This window comes from Phaethon lepturus, unplaced genomic scaffold, assembly GCF_000687285.1.
Source record: "Phaethon lepturus isolate BGI_N335 unplaced genomic scaffold, ASM68728v1 scaffold14749, whole genome shotgun sequence".
Lineage (NCBI taxonomy): Eukaryota > Metazoa > Chordata > Aves > Phaethontiformes > Phaethontidae > Phaethon > Phaethon lepturus.
Window position 1 is genome coordinate 5,158 of NW_010562886.1, and position 22,059 is coordinate 27,216.

The 22,059-nt window shown below is 37.9% G+C and overlaps 1 protein-coding gene across 1 annotated transcript; it reads left to right on the forward strand.

The window, feature by feature from the left end:
• Positions 1 to 857: 857 nt before the first annotated feature.
• WBP4 (WW domain binding protein 4) lies at positions 858 to 13,986 on the forward strand (the record flags this gene model as incomplete). The annotated part of the gene is made up of 9 exons (XM_010294428.1): positions 858 to 930; positions 2,426 to 2,488; positions 2,587 to 2,710; positions 3,583 to 3,804; positions 4,692 to 4,747; positions 7,850 to 7,916; positions 9,887 to 10,047; positions 11,063 to 11,298; positions 13,779 to 13,986. Coding segments are annotated over 9 exons (1,210 nt in total), but the record flags the coding sequence as incomplete, so codon positions are not given.
• Between the last annotated feature and the right edge of the window lie 8,073 nt (positions 13,987 to 22,059).

A 22,059-nucleotide genomic window follows, 5' to 3' on the forward strand; every position in this document is an offset into this window, starting at 1 on the left:
GTCTGTTGCTGGAATGTGTTCTGTTGAACCAAAGTATTGCATCTATTGCTGCAAGCCAACGAGAAATGGAATTATTTCTGCACAAGACCCATCTGACATTAGAAAGCACTTTTTGATGAAGAAACAGCTATTGGAGGGATTGTTTGTTTTATTGTTAAATACTTTTATGTACTAACTTTTGAGCTCTGAGGAGTTTTCCCCAATTTCCTCACAACATTTGCAATTTATGTAAATTGCATGGTTCTGAAATACTCACATTTTTACACTGAAACATCCAAACAATTTACTGCTGTGTCTGTGACCCCAAAGGTCAGAATCTGTTCTAGGATTCTCCACAGTAGCTCACATTGTCCAAAACTGCACCTTTGTGTTGCTAACCTCACTGTGTACAGTATCCAAAGGAGACTTTGACATTAAATCTAAAGTTTTACCCTTAGAAACATTTATTGTATGCATTTTTATGAAAAACAGTGCAAGTTACACTTTTCTGACAGTTCTGTGTTTAATTAGGGTATCTAGAGCTGATTGTTTATCTCTGTCTTGCTTTGACTTACATTTCTGATTCTTGCAGCATCACCTTCATTGTAAAAATTTTACATTCTTCAGGGGTCAGATGGGCACAATCCCAATACTGAACTGTGCGTTATGGGACACAGTAGTCAGTATAGCTACTCTTGTTTGCTCCCCATACTTTGTTTAAATTAAAATAAAAAAAGAAAGAAAACCAATCTCTTAGCACTCAATTACCCAGAGAAGACTAAATTTTGTTTCTGAAGCTATACTTATATATATAAAGACCTGTGGCTTTGATTATTGTTTCACATTATACATCTTTTTTTTTTTTTTCCTCTCCCCAGGGCCGATTACTGGAAATCTCAGCCAAAAAAATTCTGCGATTACTGCAAGTGCTGGATAGCAGACAACAGACCTGTATGATGGTCTACTATACTATGTCAATGATTTTGAAATACTAGGAATTTGAATTACAGACCTTTAACATCACTTCTGATACTAATCTATTGATGCATGAAATTTGTTTTTTAAAAATGCCTTTGTAATACTTGTGATTTAAAATGTATTACATGAGAGCCAGATACCAGCATACAAGAGGGTGTGTGCTGTTCTACTTGACAGCACAGATAAGAACTGAAATATCTGACCCTGCTTTTTCTTCAAGTTCTGTAACTTAATGTTTGATCTGTCCTGAAACTTTGTCTGTGCCTGTTCGAGCCTTCATATGCAAGCAGAAAGCAAAACCTGGTATACGTACTGTTTATATATGGTAGGCCTGGTACAGCCAGTGCTCTAAGCATTTAAAGCAGGTTTCTTTATTTCACGCAGCCCACAGAAATGTTACTGGGTTACAGAAAAGTGTTTCTGACTTGCAGATGCCTTTTGCAGACTACTGGACCCATTGGTTTCGTACTTAGAAATTGTTTTGCATTCCTAACTCAATGCCAGGGGTACTCTTGGAGCTGAGCTTCATCTAGCTTACAGTTAGATACCTGGAATTTAGAATGGCAAGTGTGAGCTAATTGGTTTAGGTTTCTTCTTGTAGTCAGTGAAGACAAATACACGTTAAAGGAGGGGATTTGAATAACTTACAAAGTCTGTCTTTAAATAGAGATGAATCATCCCCTGAATGTGCATCCTCTGCACATCGGTTCATGCAAAGAAATTCTAGGGTTACTAGGTCAGGCTTAGGCACCTAACATCTGAACATCTAAATGAGCTCAGATGGTTTTTGTGAGAACCGCATGAGGACTTCCACAGTTGTACCTGTAGAGCTGCTGAGCTTCTAGTTCCTACTGGCTTTGGTCTTTCTGGCAGCTTTTCGGCTTGCAGACTGTTCTGTTGTCCTTAGTTACCCAACTCTCCCACTTTGCCTTTTCCTCTTTCTCTCTCTCAGATTTGTGGACCTGCAGACTAGTTTAAGTTCATGGTGTATTTGTGGAGTGTAGCATAATCTAATTAAGGACTGTAGCTAGTATTTGGAACACTAAATAAGCCATATGGTTTTTAAAAGTTTGCATGAAAACAGAGAGGGTAAAAAAAAAAAATCAAGGGATGATGCTTGGAAGGATAGCATGGAGAGAGAGTCCAGATTCCCTGTTACTTGTCTCTTAACACGTGTGCTTAACACTATTATTTGGAAAATTTTAAATCCTATAAATACAGACTATGACATTTTGTGATACCATTTTGGAGCATTACTGATTTTTCATAATTTCTGTGTTGAGTGTTTCTCAGTATCCCTGGATTCCTATAGCCATTTTATAGCTGTACTGTTTGCTGTGTTTTCATAACAGGTTACATTTAGGCTTGTTCAGCTAAGTTTAGTGTAACTAAATTTTAACTAACTAAAATTAACTAAATTAATATTATATAATATGTGTTAATTTTCTTGTTTTTTCTCGCTTTGAAGAGCATTGAGTTTCATGAAAGAGGAAAGAATCATAAAGAAAATGTGGCAAAAAGAATTAGTGAGGTAACCCAAATACCTTATTTGCACGAATGCTTATTTTTAATCTCTTTCATTATCAGACTTGTTTAATTTATTCTCTTGATTTTTTTGTTTTGTTTTAGATTAAAAAGAAAAGCTTGGAAAAAGCAAAAGAAGAAGAAAACATGTCAAAAGAATTTGCAGCAATGGAGGAGGCTGCAATGAAAGCATATCAAGAGGATTTGAAAAGGCTTGGAATTAAGCCAGGTAGTTCATATAGCTGCCAAAGGGCTAAAGACAGAATTGAAAGAATATTGAAAAGGAAAGTTTTTTTCTTAAATTAGGTTTTACGAACATGAGAGGAGGCCTTCAGGACTATGTTTGCTCATTAAAAAAAAAAAAAAAAAAAAAGGAGTCTGCAAATTGCCAGTAATGGAAATTACAGTGCAGAATTGTTTTAGCTACAGTATCCTCTGTTCTGTGGAACAATCCAATTTGAAGGAGCAAAACTAAACAATGAGATAACAAAAAATAGGCTGTAGTTGGTGCTTTGAATCAGCAGTGCAGCCTCCCTTAGTTAATTTTGTGTTTCACTTTTGCCAGTTGGAGACAAAAGTGCTTACCGAGTAGGAGAGGTTGGGTTCCCACTGATGTCAAGCAGTGGAGATGAGAATCTCCTACTCAACTTGCAGTTCAGCAAGTACCTTTGTTCTGTCCATGTGAAGACATATTATCCTTTTTTAAGAAGTTTGTGGTTTCAAGCTCCTGTAGAAAATTTTCATAACTCTTTTAGTTTCTTTTTTATTGTTGTTTAGTTAGAGCTCATTGGTCCTTACATTTTTTCTCTTTATGTTACTCATTTTTTTGATATTTGAACTTTCTTATAGAATCATAGAATAGTTTGGGTTGGAGGGGACCTTTAAAGGTCATCTAGTCCAACCCCCCTGCAATGACACTATAGTATTGCTACAATGCAAGATTTTTTGAATGTAATCTTTTAATTTTACCTGCTATGCGTGTAATAGAAATGAGTGAAAATACTCATAAGATAATTTCCTATTTGCTGTTGCTCAAGAGTGACTAATATTTAAGCTCAGATTATTACTCTTTTTATAAAAGGCAGTATTATTTTCTTTAAGATGATGTAGGTCCCAGTTCGACACAGAGTAAAACACAGAGTAACACAGTGGAAACTAAAGGAAAAAAAGAAAAGAAAGAGAAGAAGGAAAAGAAGGAAAAGAAAGAAAAGAAAAAAAAGATGTCTCAGGACACCTCAATGCCACCAAAAATTGAAACAAAGGACTGGGTGCAAGGATTTTCTCCTGAAGGCTATACATACTACTACAACACCAGAACAGGAGGTAAAAACTAGTGAGGAGCAAATGCAGATATAGTTATTGGATATAAATGAGAAAAGACTACCTGCATGTCTTTACTATTCTGCTCTCTCAGTAGTAAGCTGATTATTAAAAAGTGAATAATTAGATGGAGTTTTGATATTTAGCATTCAAGACTTAGGCATCCAGAACTTCAGACCGGTTTTGCTGTTTGTTAATAATGGGAAAATACAGTAATTCCACAATTTGTGGAAATGCTTAGCCTTTCAGAAGTTAAGTACACAAAAGGCAGCTGTAGTCTTCCTAAAGAAGCTTTTTGATCAGGAATGTGGAATAACTTTAATGCACCTCAGTAAATGAGAGTGGTTATGGATTGCTGTCTGATTGTTTCTTTCCACATTTACAGAATTTATCTAACTGTCTGACTTCTGTTGAGGGGCTATGTGTTAGGATCTACTTCAGAGCATAAAAGCAACCCTCTTTCATGATTAATGAGAATATTACAAACTGTTTCTTATAAATCTAAGGATTGACATTAGTGTTTGCTGTAGTCTTTCCTCATACAAGATAACTTCCAAATGGTAAAAACCGTGTGTGTTTAGGTTCTTCTGGCCTATGCTACCATTTAAAAAAAAACACAAACCCCTTTTTGTACCAAAATTCCAGTATCTATGTATCAGCCATAGTTTAATAGAGTCTGCAAGGTGGTCAGTCCCAGTAAAGCCAACTGTAATTATGATACTTTGGTTTATTGTTCATACCATAGTTTAATCAAGGATAATTTATATTCCAGGAAGGTGTATCTATATTGTTAGTGCATACACACCAGTGTTATAGCATCTGTTTTTTCTAAAGATTATGAAACATAAACAGAATTGAATGATGGGTGAAATATGTTTTTGTTTTTTAAGAATCACAGTGGGAGAAACCTAAAGGATTCCAAGGCAACTCTCAAAACTCGCGAATGGTAATCAAATACTGTTATTCATACTTTTCTTTGTCCCTGTAAACACTTACCAGAAATAAGCCAAGTAATGTGCAAGTCTTCTGATTGCAGAAGATAAATTGTTTGCTCTTAGTAAACTAAGGAAAACATAATTTGAGTATATAGAATGTTTTATGATATACTTGATGAAAACTGAAATTTTACTATAGAAATCTTTTTTGGCTAATTTGTTTATCAAGGGAAGAGAAATGATAGTGGTGGTTGTGTTTTTACAGAATATGCTTTTTTGGTGCTTCAGCCGATAAAATAGAAAGCTTTTCGGAAATCCTGAATAAATTCTGTTCAACATTTTGTGAATGAAATGTAATTTAAAAAATTAAATCTTACACATTTTAGATAGTTAAGACTCCTTCATCTCAGGAAACATTGAAATTGTGTTGTCAGATAGTTAAAAAAAGAGAGTGCCTAATTTTTTGTGTTTGCTTTAGCATACAGTTATGTGATAACTTGTCTTTTTCCTGGGTTTCTTACAGTCATGGAACCTATATGCAAGCAACCTTTTAGCATGTTACTCTATTTTCCTTATTTAAAGCACAGGAAAACTTGCAGAATAGTCCAAAGACAGAAAGATTTCTTATTATTATTAATGGGCTTTCCCCGATACTTATCAGTTGAGGATTTTTGTGCTACATAACATTAAAAATGGGATTTTACAATGCTCCTGTGAAGTGATGTTACGTTTTCTCATTTTCAAGATAGGTGTCATATGTACAGTATGATTTAAAGTCAGTTTTGTTTGCTAATGTTGGAGACCAAAAAAACCTGGCTTTTTCAGAGTGCTTCTCATTCTGTAGCTCTACGTTGCTGCATCTCAGAAGATAGCCTATGCTTGGTACTGGTTTACTTACAGTCAGAGGAGAAAATGGTTATCATTGTGTATATTTTTAGGCAGTTGAATCAATTCACAAAGTGTACATGAAGTCTTGTGTGTATTCCATCTCTTGTTAAGACAGTGTTTTATCTTAAAAATGCAGGCTTTTTCAATCCAGTGTTCATTCCCAAGAGACTGCACACTTCATGTTGGAGCTGCCCGTCACATGCGTCTCTGGCTTTCTGATTCCTTTATCCTGTGGTTTTGCACGACTTGTTAACCAGCACTTCAGCTTTTATCTTTTCAGTCAAGGCGTAGCTTTGCAATATTTATAAGCCAGTCTTACTGTAGCCTTCCACTGAAAGAGGTGGTCCTGTGACAAATCTTGTATGGTCCTTGGTGCATATTTGCCCTGACAGTGAACTAATTCAGGGTGTGAAGACATCAGAGCTTAGGTTAGTGCTTTGCAGGCTTATTTCCTTGCCATTAGCCCTCTTGTTTCCCCATTAGGAGAAATGCCGGTGCAGGCAGAGCAGATGGAGGAGAGAAGGAGCTCCCTTCTTGGCAACAATTTGAAGTTAAGCTCATCTCAGCTATATCATAAACACACACCTTCAGCCTCGGCTATCTCTCTAATGCCACACGACTGTATTTTGCCATTCCTCCCTCACCCTGCTCGGTGACTTTGTGGTGTCTTGAGTTATTTTCGCTATTGCTAAAAACAAGCATTTGATTGCTCCCTTATTTAGTCTGAGCTAAAGATATTTGGAACATTCCAGAACTCTAATGAGGACTCACTGCCCAGAAATGAAAGGGCATGCTTGAAATATGTAGTGAAAGTGAGATTCACAGACCCTCCTTGTTTTATAGCACCTTCGTAAGAGGTGGAGAGAACAGAGCAATGAAAAGGCGTATTGAAGACTACCTATAGCATCAGTTAGATTTACATCATGCTTGTTAGCATTTATGTAGTAGGATACTCAGTGTGCCTAGTGTCAAATATCTGCTAAGAACCAGGTCTAAAATGCTCAGGATCTAACTCTAACAAAAAGGATAGGTTGCACTTAAGACTAGGTTTTTGTCCTCTTTCTACTTACATAAAATGAATTTTCCTTTTGCTTCTTTTTTTGAAACTAGCACACTGAACTTTTGAAAACAAAACCTTGAGGAGACTTGCTCACTGAAGGTTTTTCTTGCCTTTGCCTTCTCTGAACCTGCTGGTACAATTTTTCCTGTTTACAGAGCGTGTGTGAGAACTCTGACTTCTGATTTTGTTGTGTTTTTTAAAAAGCAACAAAGTTTTAATAGACTATTAAACAAATGTATAGGTATGTGTGTGCAAAAGCCTATTTAGATGTGTGTGTGTCTGTATACACGCACACATAGACATTTATTAATGCAAAAACAGCGTATGGTGAAGCTGCGTAGATGTCCTGCCCAATACAGGGGAGTGGGCAGTATTAATACCTAAGGAGCTGTGAAGTAGTTGTATGTCTAAGTGTTGGTCAAAAGCCAGTTTTTAAGGAAGATATTAAGTCATGTGTAATGACTGGTTATCTAGCTGTGGCTGATTCTGCAAAACATCTGTATTTTAATTACACATCCACAAAGACACACCAGTGACTTCTGCCACGTTTCATATGTATTTATTAATCAGTAGGGAAAAACAGTGCTTTGCTGAAATTGGTGCTTTACTAAAGTAGTAAATTCATTGGCATACATTCTTCCATACAAAGTTTGATTCTTCAATTATTTTTGGTGAAGATTTATTTTGGGATAAATTTTAGAAAGGGTTTTTTGTTTATGTTCAATTTGTGGTAGTATTTATTGGTATTGGTTTTCTGTAGCCTTCACAAAACTCTGAGCCTTACAGTGAAATTTTTTATGAATCTCTACTAAAGGCAGTGACACAAACAGGAAATTACAACCTCAGGGGTGAATGCTTTGGAAAATAAAAAACATGTAAAATGAAGGCCTATATAATAATTTGAACTCCATGGCAACATTTACTGTACTGCCTCATACTAATTCTAGACTGTTTGAAAAAAATTGTGTATGTGCATTTTCAGTATTTTAAGTTAAGCAAGTCAATCTCATTTGAGTCAATACTTTCTAACGCTTTTAGGGGTTCAAGCTTTAAAACACAAAAATCACCACAAACCAAAAAATACTCAAGGGTTGAATAGTCTTACAAATGATGCTTTGGCTGATCCTTAAAACTTTTTTAATTAGTTCCTGTATCTTTTTCTTAGGCAGCAGAGTGGGTAGAAGGTGTCACTGAAGATGGTCATACCTATTACTATAACACACAAACAGGAGGTAAGGAGAGCTTGTTTTCCAGTTAAGCTCTGTTTCAGAAGGGAAGGTTTTCAGAGAAGCATTTTATTTTGCAAATAACTGCATTTTAAGGCCATTGCTAAGTTTTGTGTTTTTTAAGCTGCTACCTTAGTTGAAATATACTTGTTGTTTAAGTCAGTACTGGCTTTTACAGCTCTATTGTCAGTGTGTATTGTCAGCACATTTGTGCTTCAAAGGTTTTTTTAGGCATCCAACTTGTAACTCTAAAGTACGAGTTCTTCTTTTCTACATATATATTGAAATTATAGTTTGGAAGGCAGGAAGTGGCAGGATTTTGTTTTGACAGGTATGTAGGACTGAATAAGAATCTCCTAAACTTCTCCTCTTGCTGACATAGCATTGATAAGACATAGCAGTCCGGAATCTTACCTCCTACTTCTTTTCCCCGTTTTTTTCCCCTACATGGGGAACTGTGTGGTAACTCCCTGGGAACAGGCATCTGTTTTCTAAATCTGTTTGAATCATTTTAAGGTCAGTGATGCTTCTCTGGAGAGCAAGTGATTTTATGCTGGCTATGAGTTTTCCTTCTGCTGTTGAGTATGAAGTGGTGTTCCTAACAATGCCAAGAATAGAAAAAAACACCAAAACCTTTCAGGTTTTCAACATGCCACTCCCTTCCCAAATGATTTGTGATTTCTTCTTTTGAAGGGGAAAGGAGATGCTGGTTATTTTTAAACATTGCCTTCTAAGTTCAGATACATTTTATGCCTTTGGTTGTGTTGTTTTTTAAAGTTCTTCATGGACACATGACACTCGTGAAGAATGTCTTTGTAATCATCGTATTTGGTAAAGTTTTGGCCTGTGAGATTTTAAAGTGATCCCTTACTTTTATATAGCTGTAAGTGTCTTGGAAATGCTTGAAAATTACTTGTCAGTTCTGTTAACGCTAATCCCATCCTCTGAAGACAAGACAAATTTGTAAGAGGGAAATAGTCGTAGTGTCTCATCTCAGGCATGTAACTTGGGAGACTGGTATCTCTAGGCTTAGCGCTATAAGTCGTGCTTTGGAAGGCTGCACCTTATGTGGCACCTAGGAAAGTGAACCTTCTCAGTTACTAGTCTAAAGCTAGATGACAGCAGTACCCCAAGAGACTGTTCTGTTCATGCAAAGTCACTCATTGCCAGTTTCTTACACCTTTACTTCTTCAAGATGCATCTAGTTGCATACCTGTTAGTTGTTGTTTTCAGTTAGGGATTTCTTTGGAAATAGATAAAATAATTGGAAAAATAGTAGTTTTATTACATTTGAAAGCTTATATAAAAATACAGATTGAAAGTTGGTGTACTTTTGCCTTATTGTTACTAAAACCAGTTTTAAGACCATTGAGTCAACCTTTATTTAAATATTTCCCCTCAGTACATTTGCTGCAATACTACCTTTTAATTGAAAATGAGGTCGTATCCTGTGCAGACTTTGATGTTTTTTCAGATTGATGTTTGTATTTCCTTGTTTGCTTGACAGCTACTTAATTAGAGACCAATGTTACCAAGTAGCACAGGGAAGGGGTTTACCTGCCCAGAGAGCTGAGGCTCGTAGTTACTGTTCTTTACCTTATACTGTCTTTGTAATCAATGGACAACTCAAATCAAATATGCACCTCTAGAGGGCAATTTGTCCTGTGTAAGGATGAGAGGGACCACAGTCTTGCGAACTGCAGTTTGCCGTGTGTGATATTTTTCTTAAGCGCTAATTAAAACAAGCTTTGTCAACAGTGAGCTCAGCTGTCATGACTGTATCTCCGCTGGGAAGTGGAATGTTATCTTTCTGCTTATGTTTATTAAAACAAACATACTGAACAAAGGCAAAAGCCTTGTGCTGAATTATTTGCTGTATTTTTGCATAAGGCAGCACTGCTTCTGAAAGGTAATGTTGTCAAAGCAATAACAGGTCAGAAACATAAATAATGTGGTTGTTCAAACATCTTGGGCAGTATCCACATGGGAGAAACCGGATGGTTTTGTTTCATCTTCAAATGAGAAGAGTCAGCGTGACAAGCGTTCTGAAGAGCTTGCAGAAACAGATTCCAAAGCATCTGAATCAGACTCGGAAGATAGTGAAAATGAAGCACAGAGTTCAGAAAAAAATTTCAAGGTACGTTTTCAGATTTATTTTATATACAGTATTAGTCTTCTAGCATAAGATGATTTCTCTTTTATCCCTTGTGGTAGGCTGTACTCGTTCTAATGAGGTTCAACCGTACGACTGAAAGTAGAAGTTTTAACTTCTTTGAATAGTAAAATGAGTCTTTATTCAATTATTTGGCCCATTAGAGGCATGGTTCCAGAATCAAAAGCATGATCTTTCCTCTAGCCCACCAGGGGTAGCTTGAATTTTGCAAGAAATGTGATCTCCTCTGAGAAGGGTCAGTGTCATCTCCCTGAAATAATTTACAGAATGGTTTGGATTTCAGTGTGAGGATGACTTCAAACTTTCATTGGTAAATGTGACTGCCAAGAGACCTTCAGGGAATGCTTTTGACTGAAAATGACGTGGTTGTTTCCTTATTAATTGAGATCAACATTGGCAGCATATAGTACAAAATCTGTATCAATTCTATATTTTTGTCTTCAGATTTAAAACAATATAAAGGGTGTGATTATGGCTCTGGCTGGGTCAGATATTTTTTCTGGAACTGGTAGTTCAGAGCAGGCAGAGACAGTTTAAATGGAAAATGTATTCATAGACAGATGTTAATTCTGAAATACATACTTTTGTATTACTGTGCACCGTTATAAACTACTACCAGGTACTGGCGGTAAAGAGAGTGTATCTGCATGCACAGAAAGCTGTATGTGAATTTTTGCCTTAAGACATGCTAAGGTTTGTTTTAAGTAAGTTTGTGTTGGCTATTCCTTGCTAATTTCAGCCTTGATAGATGGGATTTTCCAACTTTAACTTTTTGTAACATTTAAAATTTTATTTCAACTCTGGATGTGATGAAAGCTCAAGGAAAAAGTGTAAAGATTTTATTACGAGTTTATTGTTTCAAGTAACTCTCGGTTGAAAAGTATGAATAGTAGATAATAGTAAATAAAAGATATAAAATAAAGCTACATTGTGTTTTTATTTAGGCATTTTTGCTTAAGGTGGGTTTTTTCCTCTTTAGAGGAAAGGAGATAATCGTGAAGGATCAGAGGAAGGGAAAAAATCTTCCAAAGCTAAAAAGTTAAGTCCTTATGGGAAATGGCGAGAAGTTAAGCCACAAGAAACTGTTGATAAAGAGGGGAGTACATCAGCTTCCCAAGAAACCTCTAGTGATGCACCTAACAAGACCAACCCTTATGGAAAATGGAAACCAATTACAGAAGAAAAAGAAGAAGAAGAAGAAGAAGAAGAACCCAGGTGAGGATCTTTTTACCATAGTTTTTTTTAAACTATTTTAATATTTTCTTAATATTTGTTTCCAGAATACTGGAAAAAAGCTGAAGCTTTTTCTTCTGAATTCTGACAGAGTTAGCACGGCAGTGACTGATTGGAAACATAGCCCAAATACAGTTCTTCCTGCAGCGATTATTTTAATTAATAGCTCTCCATGGGGGATGGTGGTGGTATTTTGGTTTTAGGGTAGAAGTTCACCATGAATACAGCGTAAACTGAAGTGATTTAAAGGATCATTTTCATCCATCATTTTTCTCAGAGGCTGAGTATCAGGTTATGTTCCTCAACATCGTCTCCTTCAACAGTCTGGTTCAGCTGTCTCAAGCTCTTGTGTCTGTTTTTTCAACTGCTTCCAGCCTCGGAACAGCATAGGCAGCTTTCTCAGGACCTCCAGCTTCCAGGCTAAATTCTGTTTCTTTCTGATGAGTAATTAGTTGGGCTAACTCTGCCTGGAGTTCAAGATCTATCTTCATCTTCTAGGACCACCAGCAACATTATCTTGATTGTACTGGGTTAGCATTGCTTTGAATTCCTTCCCTGTGGCATCAGTAGTTGCTGACATCATGAGTATGCTTTTTTAGACTCCAAGCAATTTCTGTGTAAGCCTGGTATGTCTGGCTGAGTTACTTCCACAAGCAGTGAATTATTTCTCTCTTTGTGGTGTTGTACTAACTCTGACTGTTCAGCTGAAGGACATAGCCTAAAAGACTCTTCAAATTTTTGTCTTTTCACCCAGTATTGCAGTAAAAGAATTCTGGTTCAACTGTTTTTCTTGTTCCCTGATTTCCCTCATTTCGAAACAAAGTTAAGCAAAAACAAAACAAAATCCACTACAACCTTTTCTGCTGTCACTATGGGTAAGTCCTGGAGGCTCTTACAATGTGGTGGGAGATACTTTCTGTAATGATTTAAGTAAAGAGATGAAAGACAAAACGTGTAACCTAGTTATGCCAATTTTAAATCTGGAAGCTGTCCCTCTCATGTCTAGCCAATGTACCACAGATGTTTTCATGACATGCATCTGATCAGGATGCTTGGTTTGGTTTGTTTTACTGCATAATGCCTGCGATGGTTGTTTGGTTGTGGTTGTGTTGTTTTGGTTTGTTTTGTGAAACATGCTGTCTTTTGTGGCCAGTTTCCTGTGGAGCCGTCTAGCAGCCTGGAGAAACTATGTTTCGGAGAATGAAAAGAGTCTTCTCCCTCATACTCACAGCATTCTCCAGCATTTTAGTTCTAAATTATTCAGCAGATATTTTGAACAGTGTCAAAATTCTAAATTAAGCACTGATACACTTCCTTGGTCATGGTGATGTTCACATAACACCTCCTGTATTGGACCAGCTAACCGCTCCTTGACTCCAGAGCTGATAAATTATTTCAGGTTTTTAGAAAGCACTATCCAATGAAAGGTGCTTTTAGCTGCTGAACGTTACATACTAGTCTATAGGTTAACACACAGGCCTGAGAGAGACATACATATAAATGAGACAAATGCAGTTGTTCATGATTTACTTTGAATTGAGACTAGGTCCAGCGCCAGCCACTTTCAGGAGATTTACATTTTCAAGATACTGTAACAGTCACAGTTTCTTGACTTGCTTGACTTGCAGTCATTCTCATGGTTCTTGTGTGGGTGCTTGAGCTGATGCATGTCTTCCTTGAAGCACAGGACCTGAAACTAGGTGTAGTACATGAGTTGACATCAGACTAACACTCAGTAGTACTGAAAGATTTCTTCTATGAATCAGCCAGGAATACAATCTGTATCTCTGTGCAGCAGTGTTAACACTGGTGTGATTCCTGATGGACTTGTGATTTAGACAATTTTCTGCAAACTGTCCAGTTGTTCTCCATTGTATGTTTGTGCCACAGATTATTCTTGTAAAACGCAGTGTTTTGCTGTTGACCCCTTAAAACTGATTGGTCATTTTTAGACAATGTCTTTGATTTGTTCAGATCAGTAGTAGCTGTGATCCTGTTCTCCAAAGCTGCTTCTCCCAACTTGGGGTCACTGGCTGATTTGGTAAGCGTGTTCTCTGTTCTGTCATGCAGGCCCTCAAGGAGGGACACTTGCAGAAAATTACTTAATAGCATTTTGTTGGTGAACGATTGCTAACTACCGACTGACAACTGTCTTTCAACCGTCTTTAAATTTTCACACATGCAGACCTGTTGTCTTTTGCAGGGCTACTTACATGATGAGTGCTTGGGCTGTGCTATAAGCTCTGTACAGAATGAGGTCTTACTTTTTTTACTTTTACAGAGAAGAAACAAAGAACGTGGTTTTTTTTTTTTCTTGATCCCTGTCATGATGATGATCTTCACTAGAAGACTGCATCTAGCTCAAAGCTGCTTCGACAATTAAATATGGGTGTTAGTGTCTGCAGTAAGCCATGTTCTCTCCATGTAGATTAATCCTTTTATGTTTTCCTCTTTTATCCCAGTGAAAAAGTGGACCTGGAGCTTCCTAGTGCAGAGAGTGAAAATCTTTCACCTCCAGTGCTAGAGGTTCCAGAAGATGCAACAGTGATATTTAAAGAGAAGACAGTCACCTCCCTTGGAGACCTGACAGAAGGGGTGCCAACATTTAAAAAAAGGAAATTTGAAAATGGAAAATCTAGAAACTTAAGACAAAGACTAAGTGATCAGTAATACTTAAGAAATCATTTTAGATTCTGTTTAAGGTAGAGTGAATCAAAAGTTTAATATTTTAAACAGGCTTTTATAAATAAAATGTTGGATAGAAATTAAGGATTTATAGGTATTAAAACATGTGAGTTGTAATATTTTTTTGTTTTATTTTGATGTGATTGATTTTGGAATGGAAGTTTGTGTTATATTACTTATGCAATATTGTAAATACATTTATTTTTTATTTTAGCCATGACATCAAAGTTCGATTTGTTCTGTGTATGCTGTTTTAAATACATTGCATAAGATTTTTTACTCCTTTTCTAAGTATGGGAGAATGTAGTGATCCTTCATCTGGCAAAAATGATGCAGACCATTTATTTTTACAGAGTCACTGGATCAGTGGCATGTACTAGAAAGTAAAATCTAAGATTGTTTGTGTGGAGTAGTTTCCCAACTAATGAGTAGAAATACTGGGCTTACTAACCTTTGGCTAATCACTTGCAAAAGAGTAGGTGGTGAGACTGCCAACATTTCAAAGAGATCATTTGAAAGCTATTTTTAGAGGAGTTAGTCATATCAGTGCCACTCATCCCAAATGACGTTCTGAAAAATTATTTGTGTACATGCATGATAAATGTATTAAACCTCTGCAGAAGATTTAAACCTGATGAATCTTAACTTTTAATAACAGCATGAGGGGAGTAGATATTTCTGTGGTGTCGTCGTGTTGTATTTTGCTTTGGTTTTGTCTCTACCTGAATTTTTCCTTCTTTTTACACATCAAGTTTTCTTTCTTTGGTCTTGTTTTCTTTCTGTCTCTACTGATATTTTCCTGAAAAAAAATTCCAAAGACCTGGCCCTGCTACAGCATGCAGCACCCTTTCTGAGGTTGACAGGTTTTGTCTGTTGATAAGAGGAGTGCATTGAATAGTTGCAGTGTTCATTAAGCTGAGAGGGGCTAAGTGTATTGAAGCTTCATTGTTCTCAGTACCATAGGAGAGGAAGACAAAAGATGGATAAGTAGAGCCAATGGATAAGTAGAGCCGATGGCTATACTGTCCAAGATGGCAATTCTTAAGGATTGTAGATTTGATTTCTTCACTTGGTGGGATTGGTCTGCATTTAGCATCATCAAGATTCATTGTCTGCATAAGAATACAGCTACGCTCATTGCTTCTCTAGGTATTAAACAGTGGACCATAAAGGTTCAAATCATGAATCGATTAAAAATATGTCTCTGTTCCTAAAGCTTACAGTGTTTTTTTCAGGAGAGTCTCAGACAAAAACAGAGGGTGCAGTTAAGACAGTTGTCAGAGTTCAGCTACAGCAAAATTGAGTTGGTAACTGCTGAACTTGAACTTCATTGAGAAAATGACTGTTAACGTGCTAGGTCAGCGGAGAAAGGAGTGCAAGACAGGGGATCTGGTTTGTCATGTATTACAGAGGAAGCTGAAGTGCTTTCTTCTATTCTGTGATGTCTTCTTTGCGCGTAGAAGAGAATCAAGTGCTGTACGTCATCCCATGTGTTTCTTTGGCTTCATCAGGGTGGTTGTATTTCTTCTGATGTTTGTTTTGAGAAATGTGAAAGTCTCCTGTAATATCTAGCCCTGGGTTGTCATTTAGAGGCGCAGGATGCGTGCTGGATGCTCTCACAGTCATACATGCAGGAATGTACAACATGTACTCCTCATGAAAGACCTCACATGCAAGGCTAGAAACAGAAATATCCTTTCTGCCCAGGAGAGGTTGTCAGGTTTGTTAAAAAACCAGATTTTTCAGGTTTTGTTCTTACTCATATTTGAACACTACTCCAGCAGCTAGGAGTCTGCTCTAACTTGAAGCCTCTGTGTGTTTGTGACCAGTGTATCTCACTCATTTCCTCCCAATTTACACAAGTATTGCCTTTCATCTAAGTATTTTTTCTTCCTCTTGAATCCATCATGTCTTTTCTCTTCAGAATCACATAAAGCATCCCTGTGTGACAGGACCTTCAGTGCTCCACCGGCTCTTCTCTTCATCCATTCCAGCCTGAGTTTGCCTAGATTCTATGTTAAAGGAAGATTAAGGCCACGTGTGATGTCACTAATACCTCCTTAGCGTATTGGAAATAACTCTTTGATACGTCCTTAAACCACATTTGCCTTTCACATGACTGCATCATGCTGCCTGACATGGGTGCCCTGTGATTTACCAGTACAACTAGTCCTTTCTATTCCTTTGCCATTTGCAACTGCTGAGTTAACAGCTGACTGCACTTTCCTTTCAAGCACAATTCTTTTTTCTTAAAAATTTACTGCTGGACTCATCCTGCTTCTGTTACTCCAAGCCTAAAGTATATTAATTTCTTTATGATCTCTGTAAAATTATTGTTTATTAGTACAGTTTTATACAGTAGTATAGTTTTTTTGGTAGGCTCCACTTCTACTATCCTCTGAAGAGGACATCTTTCCTCTTTTAGTGAGTGTGTCTTTCCTTAGAAAGGTTTTGTCACATTGAAGTGGTCATAGGCAGTGTTTTAAGATACCTGTAACTAAATTGCTTGAGCGGATGTTTAAAAACATCTGAAAATAAAAGTGTTCAAAACTTGTTTCCTTCAGGAGCTGCTGTTAGTTGTAATATGAACCAAAGAACTTTGTCAAGTACCGTGTTTAACAGACAAACCGAGTATTTACATTAGGAAAAAAGATGAAATGTCGTCTTTGTTCACTGCTCGTGAAGTTGGTTTAAATACCATACGCTTGCTTTTCCTGAAGTGACTTCTAAAGCCCACATTTCACAAAGAAGTACAACGCTTTACTCCTCACTACCTCTGAAAGTCAGTTTGAGATCGGTTTATTCTTTGTCCTTAAGTGTAGATTATAATAAGAGCCAGTTGAATCAAACTTGATATATCCAAAGCCACTGTTTAATTTCGCACCATGCTATCATCGATTTCCTTAATTGTGTCTCTAAACCAAATATTTTATCTTCAGTACAAAAATCTTGTCTTGTGTGAGATTTAAGGCAGACACTGCTTTTCCAGGACACCTGTTCTGCACAGATCTCTCACCCTTACATGCTTCTCGCTGCAAAATCTTCTGCCTTTGGAATTCACCATAGGAATCCTCTAGGTATTACCACAGTTAGGCTCCTCATTTGCTAATCCTTCCTTGGGCTGCGCTAGCTTTTGACAAAGGAATGTTCCTTCTACTGTTTCAGAAGAAGAGTGTTTTGTTTTCTGACTAATCCATTTTCTGTCATGCAGCATGTTTTTATCTGCTCTCCTGCTTTTATCGCAAGCTCCTTGAGCAAGGACTACATCCTTGGTTTTAGAGGCTGTCATAAACATTATTAGCAATACGAGAAGGAGAGTTGGAGAGAAAGGGGGAGTCACTGAAATCTCTGATGACAATTTCTTCTGTGGGATTTTGAGCAAATCAATTCAGGGCTCTGTATTTTTGTTTCCTTGCCTCATCTTTCACCTGGTCTTGTCTATTTAGAAAGAGCTTCGTAGTACAGGTCTTTGGTGTGTGTGGTAGGGCCTGCCTGAAGTTGGTGATGCTTTTAGAAGCAAACGTTGCATATATTAAAAAAGATTATTTTACTGGGCATTTGTTATGCCAGGAGCTGTGCAGAGACCTGCTTAATTTGACCCAGGTTATAGAATAATCCGTTTTCCTATTGAGGCGAAAGCAAATTTTGAGCCTTCGCTTGGGAATTTCCAGACTTTCCCAATAGGATAAAGTTCGGGGTTTTTGTTTGACCTGTGTAGACCAGATCTGTGCTGCAGCATCATCCAAGCCCAATATTCAGATTTAGAAGATGGGAGGGCTGGTCATTACATGAATTTGAGTTAACTTCACTAACCTGTGCATGTATAAAAACATTTTCCCCACCCCCCAAAGATGTTATTTCAGTGCATATTTTGGCATCTCAGAAAGGGAGTAAAAAAATATTTCATGCTGCTTGGTTTCTTTGATTTGCTTTTTGAGTTGTGCCTCCCCTGTTTAGTACTTTTCTTATTATTGTTGTCTTCCTCCAGCATTCCTATATATGCAAATCTCTCTATCACTGTTGTGCCGCGTCCCTAGCGTCCCCCTTCGGCTTATCACCTGCTCTACTGAGCTCTGTGGAAAGCTTCACCTGGTCTTATGTAGGCCACCGTATCTCCAGATCACAGCTCATGGCCAGCTCTTCTGCTGCCTGTTTGCCTCATGCCCTGACGAAGTACAACCGTACCTCTTTTCAAACAATACGCAAGCTATTTCAAGACCAACTACATGTGCTGTTTTGATTTTCTTGGTAATTCTTTTTCCCCGAAACAGATTTCATTCCATTCCTCCGATGGGGTTTGCAGCCCTTAAATCCTTCTGCTTGTTGGTACAAAAGCTGTCTGTGTACCTCCTGCTATCTGCTGCAGCAACCCTTGGGTTGTTTTGTCGGCCGTATCTCCTCAGTCTCTCGAGTCTACCTCTTAAGTCCTCTTACCTTCTACCTGCTAAACTACTTAACTTAGAAATCATGTTAACCGTTTGTGTGATTAACAAATCTAGCTTTGTGAAATGTTTCAGGATAGAGCTTGAATAAAAATTTCTGTACAAAGCAAAAAGTGTTGCAAATAATAAGCTGAAAAAGGCTAAATTTGCCCAAGAGGATTCCCAGAGAATGTCAGCAAATGCAGATTTCATTTTCCTTGTAAAAGCAGAAATAGTCTGTGTTAAAAACCATCAGAAAGCTTTGTACAGACCCTGGGCTCAAGACGGCAGATTTTCATGATGTGCTTAACTGGAGGTACAGTGAAGAACAGTGAGGTGATTGAAAAGCGCTTTTTTAGTTTATAAGTATTGTCTGTAAAGTTAAACAAACCGCTGGTTTCTTTTTAACAGCTTCTCAGTTGTAATTAAAAAATACTGCAAGCTCTTGAAGTGGAGTTTATATGAAAATACCAAATAAAGCTTTCATTTGAACGATCTGTATTACCGTTGTTCTTCTATTCAAGGGTTTTGGGACAACCTGAGAGATTTATGGGTGCATGTTCTGTTAAAAATGGGGCCCAGGGTAAATATAAACCAAAATAGGTATGTAAATAGGGAAATGCTTCTTTTATTTTGTGGTCACCAGCACAGTGTCTGGGCGCCTTCCAGTAGCGCATTAAGCAGTTACTGGAGATTGTTTTATTCTGTGCATCAATTAGGAGTAAGAAATGACCTGGGTTAAAATTCTTAATTTCAAAGTTCTGAACAGAGTTCAGGTAAGGGTTGCTATAGTTACTATTTAGTAACATTCAGAATATAGCTGAATTTATAAATTTTCTGATGGTAACTGATGGTGACTCAGTAGTATTCATATTTACTGGCCTTAAGAATGATGAGCAGTGCCCTGAGAGTTAAAGATACACACTTTTGACAGTTGGGGAATGCATGTAAATTATTTCATAACATTCCTTTTACTGAAGAAAATATTTTTGTCAATGTGATCTTTTGGCAACTTTTTTTCACAGAAGATGAAAAAACTATTCGACTGTACTAAGAAGCTAGAAAAAAAAAGTTATGATCCAGGCAAACAGTTCTGCCAGACTAGGAAATACATTTCAGTGCTGATGGCATTTGGTTATTTCTTCCTTTTAGCTAAATGAGAACAAGCAGCTTGCTACTTTGAGTGAATAAATTAATTTGTAGTTCCCATATTTCTGAGACATTCCCTTGTGCGTTCTGTTGATGACTCAATAAAAGTAATCGGGGTCGGGTACCAGGGCTGCTGTTCTTACGCAGGGGACAAGCTGTCATAAAAAGGGCCACTTCCAGGCTCTGTCTGGCTTCCTTCTTTGCTGGGAGAGGCGCTGCCACTCGAGACCTCGGCAGGGAAATGAAGGAGATCAGGAACTATGTTTCATGTCAATCACCAGGAGCTGAAGAGAGATGAAGCTGGTGCCTTGCACCAGCTGCGACATCACATCCACGCGTAAGGTCTCAGTTACATACAGCGATGATCGTCGGGGGAAGCCAGGTGGTATTTTGTTCTGATGGTTGTAACGCTGTTTGACAACGGAGCAGGAGGCTGCAGGAGAAGGCCGTCCCTACCAGAGGAACCTGCTCTTGCTCTCCTCTCCCACGACCAGCAGTGCTGTCCCCAGGGGCTGTGCGCTGCCTTCCAAGGAGCCACTTTCCCTTTCCTTTTCCTCCCCGTACTTTGTTACTGTCATTTTTCCTGCTAGCAGTTTCACTGCTGAAAGTCAGTAGGCAGCGAAAAGCCCAAGTTCAGAGTACTCCATCCTGAAAATGCCTCGGAGATGACATCGTTACACCCCACATCCCTCCCTCGAGGCACGCCAGCCCACAGCCAAACCCCATCACAACCTCTCAGCTCTTACATCCCACAGAAGGACTAGGGTGGAAGAACTTACAGTAAAATACAGCTTCAAATAATCTCCTAAGTTAGGAGAAAACACAGCTTCAGATGACGTTTCCTCGATGAGGAGAAGCAAATATATCTGGTTTTAGTAAAGCAGAGTGTTGCAGGCAATGGCCTCCTGTAGAAGTGGGTCTGCTCTATCAAATTCTCCCATCATAACTGAGCATAGCCATATTCTGCTGTCATACACAGGTAAGAGCGATTGCAGGATAAGATGAATCAAAGATCCTTCAGAATATACTGGATGAGGTTGGCAGAAGGGCTTTGGCTGCTAAATTTCAATGCCTGCACTGGGGACATCCAAAATTTAGTAGTAGAAGGGAGCTGCTTTCTGCTTTCTCCTTTCTCATCACTCTGCACAAAACCAGCAACAAAGAAGGGCCACAGAAAATTAATTAACTTAATTGCAAATATCCCTAAGGTCCTGCAGTCAAACCGTGACCATCTTTCTTCCAGTAAAATAAATGAGGCTCATTTTTTAGAAAGTGTTTCGATAGTTTTGCATCATAAAGAACCTCACAGGCATTAACTAATCCTAGAAGTAGAATCCGATTATTTAAAATGTGTACTTTGTTCCTAAGTTTGTTCAAGATATGTAATTAATAAAATAAATTGGGTTGCATCACGAAAGTGAACGTGGTAACTGGAGAAGCACGTTAACTGGATACTCTCCTCCTACAGCTGATCACAGGTTATTGCCAGTCTGTCAGCACTGTGTAAGGACAAGCTGCGTTGCCTGTCTTCCTGGAGGGGTCTTTTTTCTCAACTGCTTACTGCAAGAATTCAAAGTTCAAGTGTGCAAATGACTCTTAAATAGCATGGTAGTATGTTTCCTGATTGACTTATAGAACTATAAATTAAAAAAAAAAAGGGGAAACAAAAAACCCCCACACCAAACTTAAAGTTTTCATAATTAAAAGTGTTGGAAGCAAGTCAAAAGTTGTCAGACAAAGCTTGCTGATAAGAATATGCAAAAGAATGTGTGCAAACACACAAAAGAACTGAAAAATAATTCCAGAATTGAGAAACTGAGTATAGGTTTCCTGCTTTCTTCCTGGTACAAATTCTGTCTGTCTTAATATAGCTGAATAAAGTTAAAACTGTTGTTTGTTATACATACAGTAGTAAAAACTGCACAATTAGAAGAACTCAGTATTGAAATAATTATTTTTCTTAAAATATAGAACTGAGAAAATGCTGGGTATCACCGATAATTACAAAATAAATATGCAAATACAAATCAACCAAATAAAGGCCCAGTTTAAATTGTTAACAATGAACTGATTCTTCACCTGCAAAAGATTGTACAGAGCAGCTTTATAGCATAACCTGGGAAGAGCAGGATAAAGAGAGAACACCTTGATCTAGCAAGTCGACCCAGTTCAGCAGAGCACTTGCCTTATTTTTGTGCAAGGTGAAACACGTCGGTATTCCTGAAACGCTGCGCACCAACTGCTGCCTGCCTACGCACACGTGCCCCTCAGCACACTGCACAACGTGCGCTTAGGGGAAAACACGAGCACAAGTCCTGTGAAAGCCGAGCGTGCTCTGCTGATACTCGGATCGCCCTCAGGGACAGGCACACATTCCCAAAGACATCAAGGCAGAAACTGAATTCCAGAGCTACCCGATTTGCTAAAGTGCATCTACACTATGAACACGTTTTCTCTGCTGAGAAGCAGGAAGCTGCCTGTTATCCTG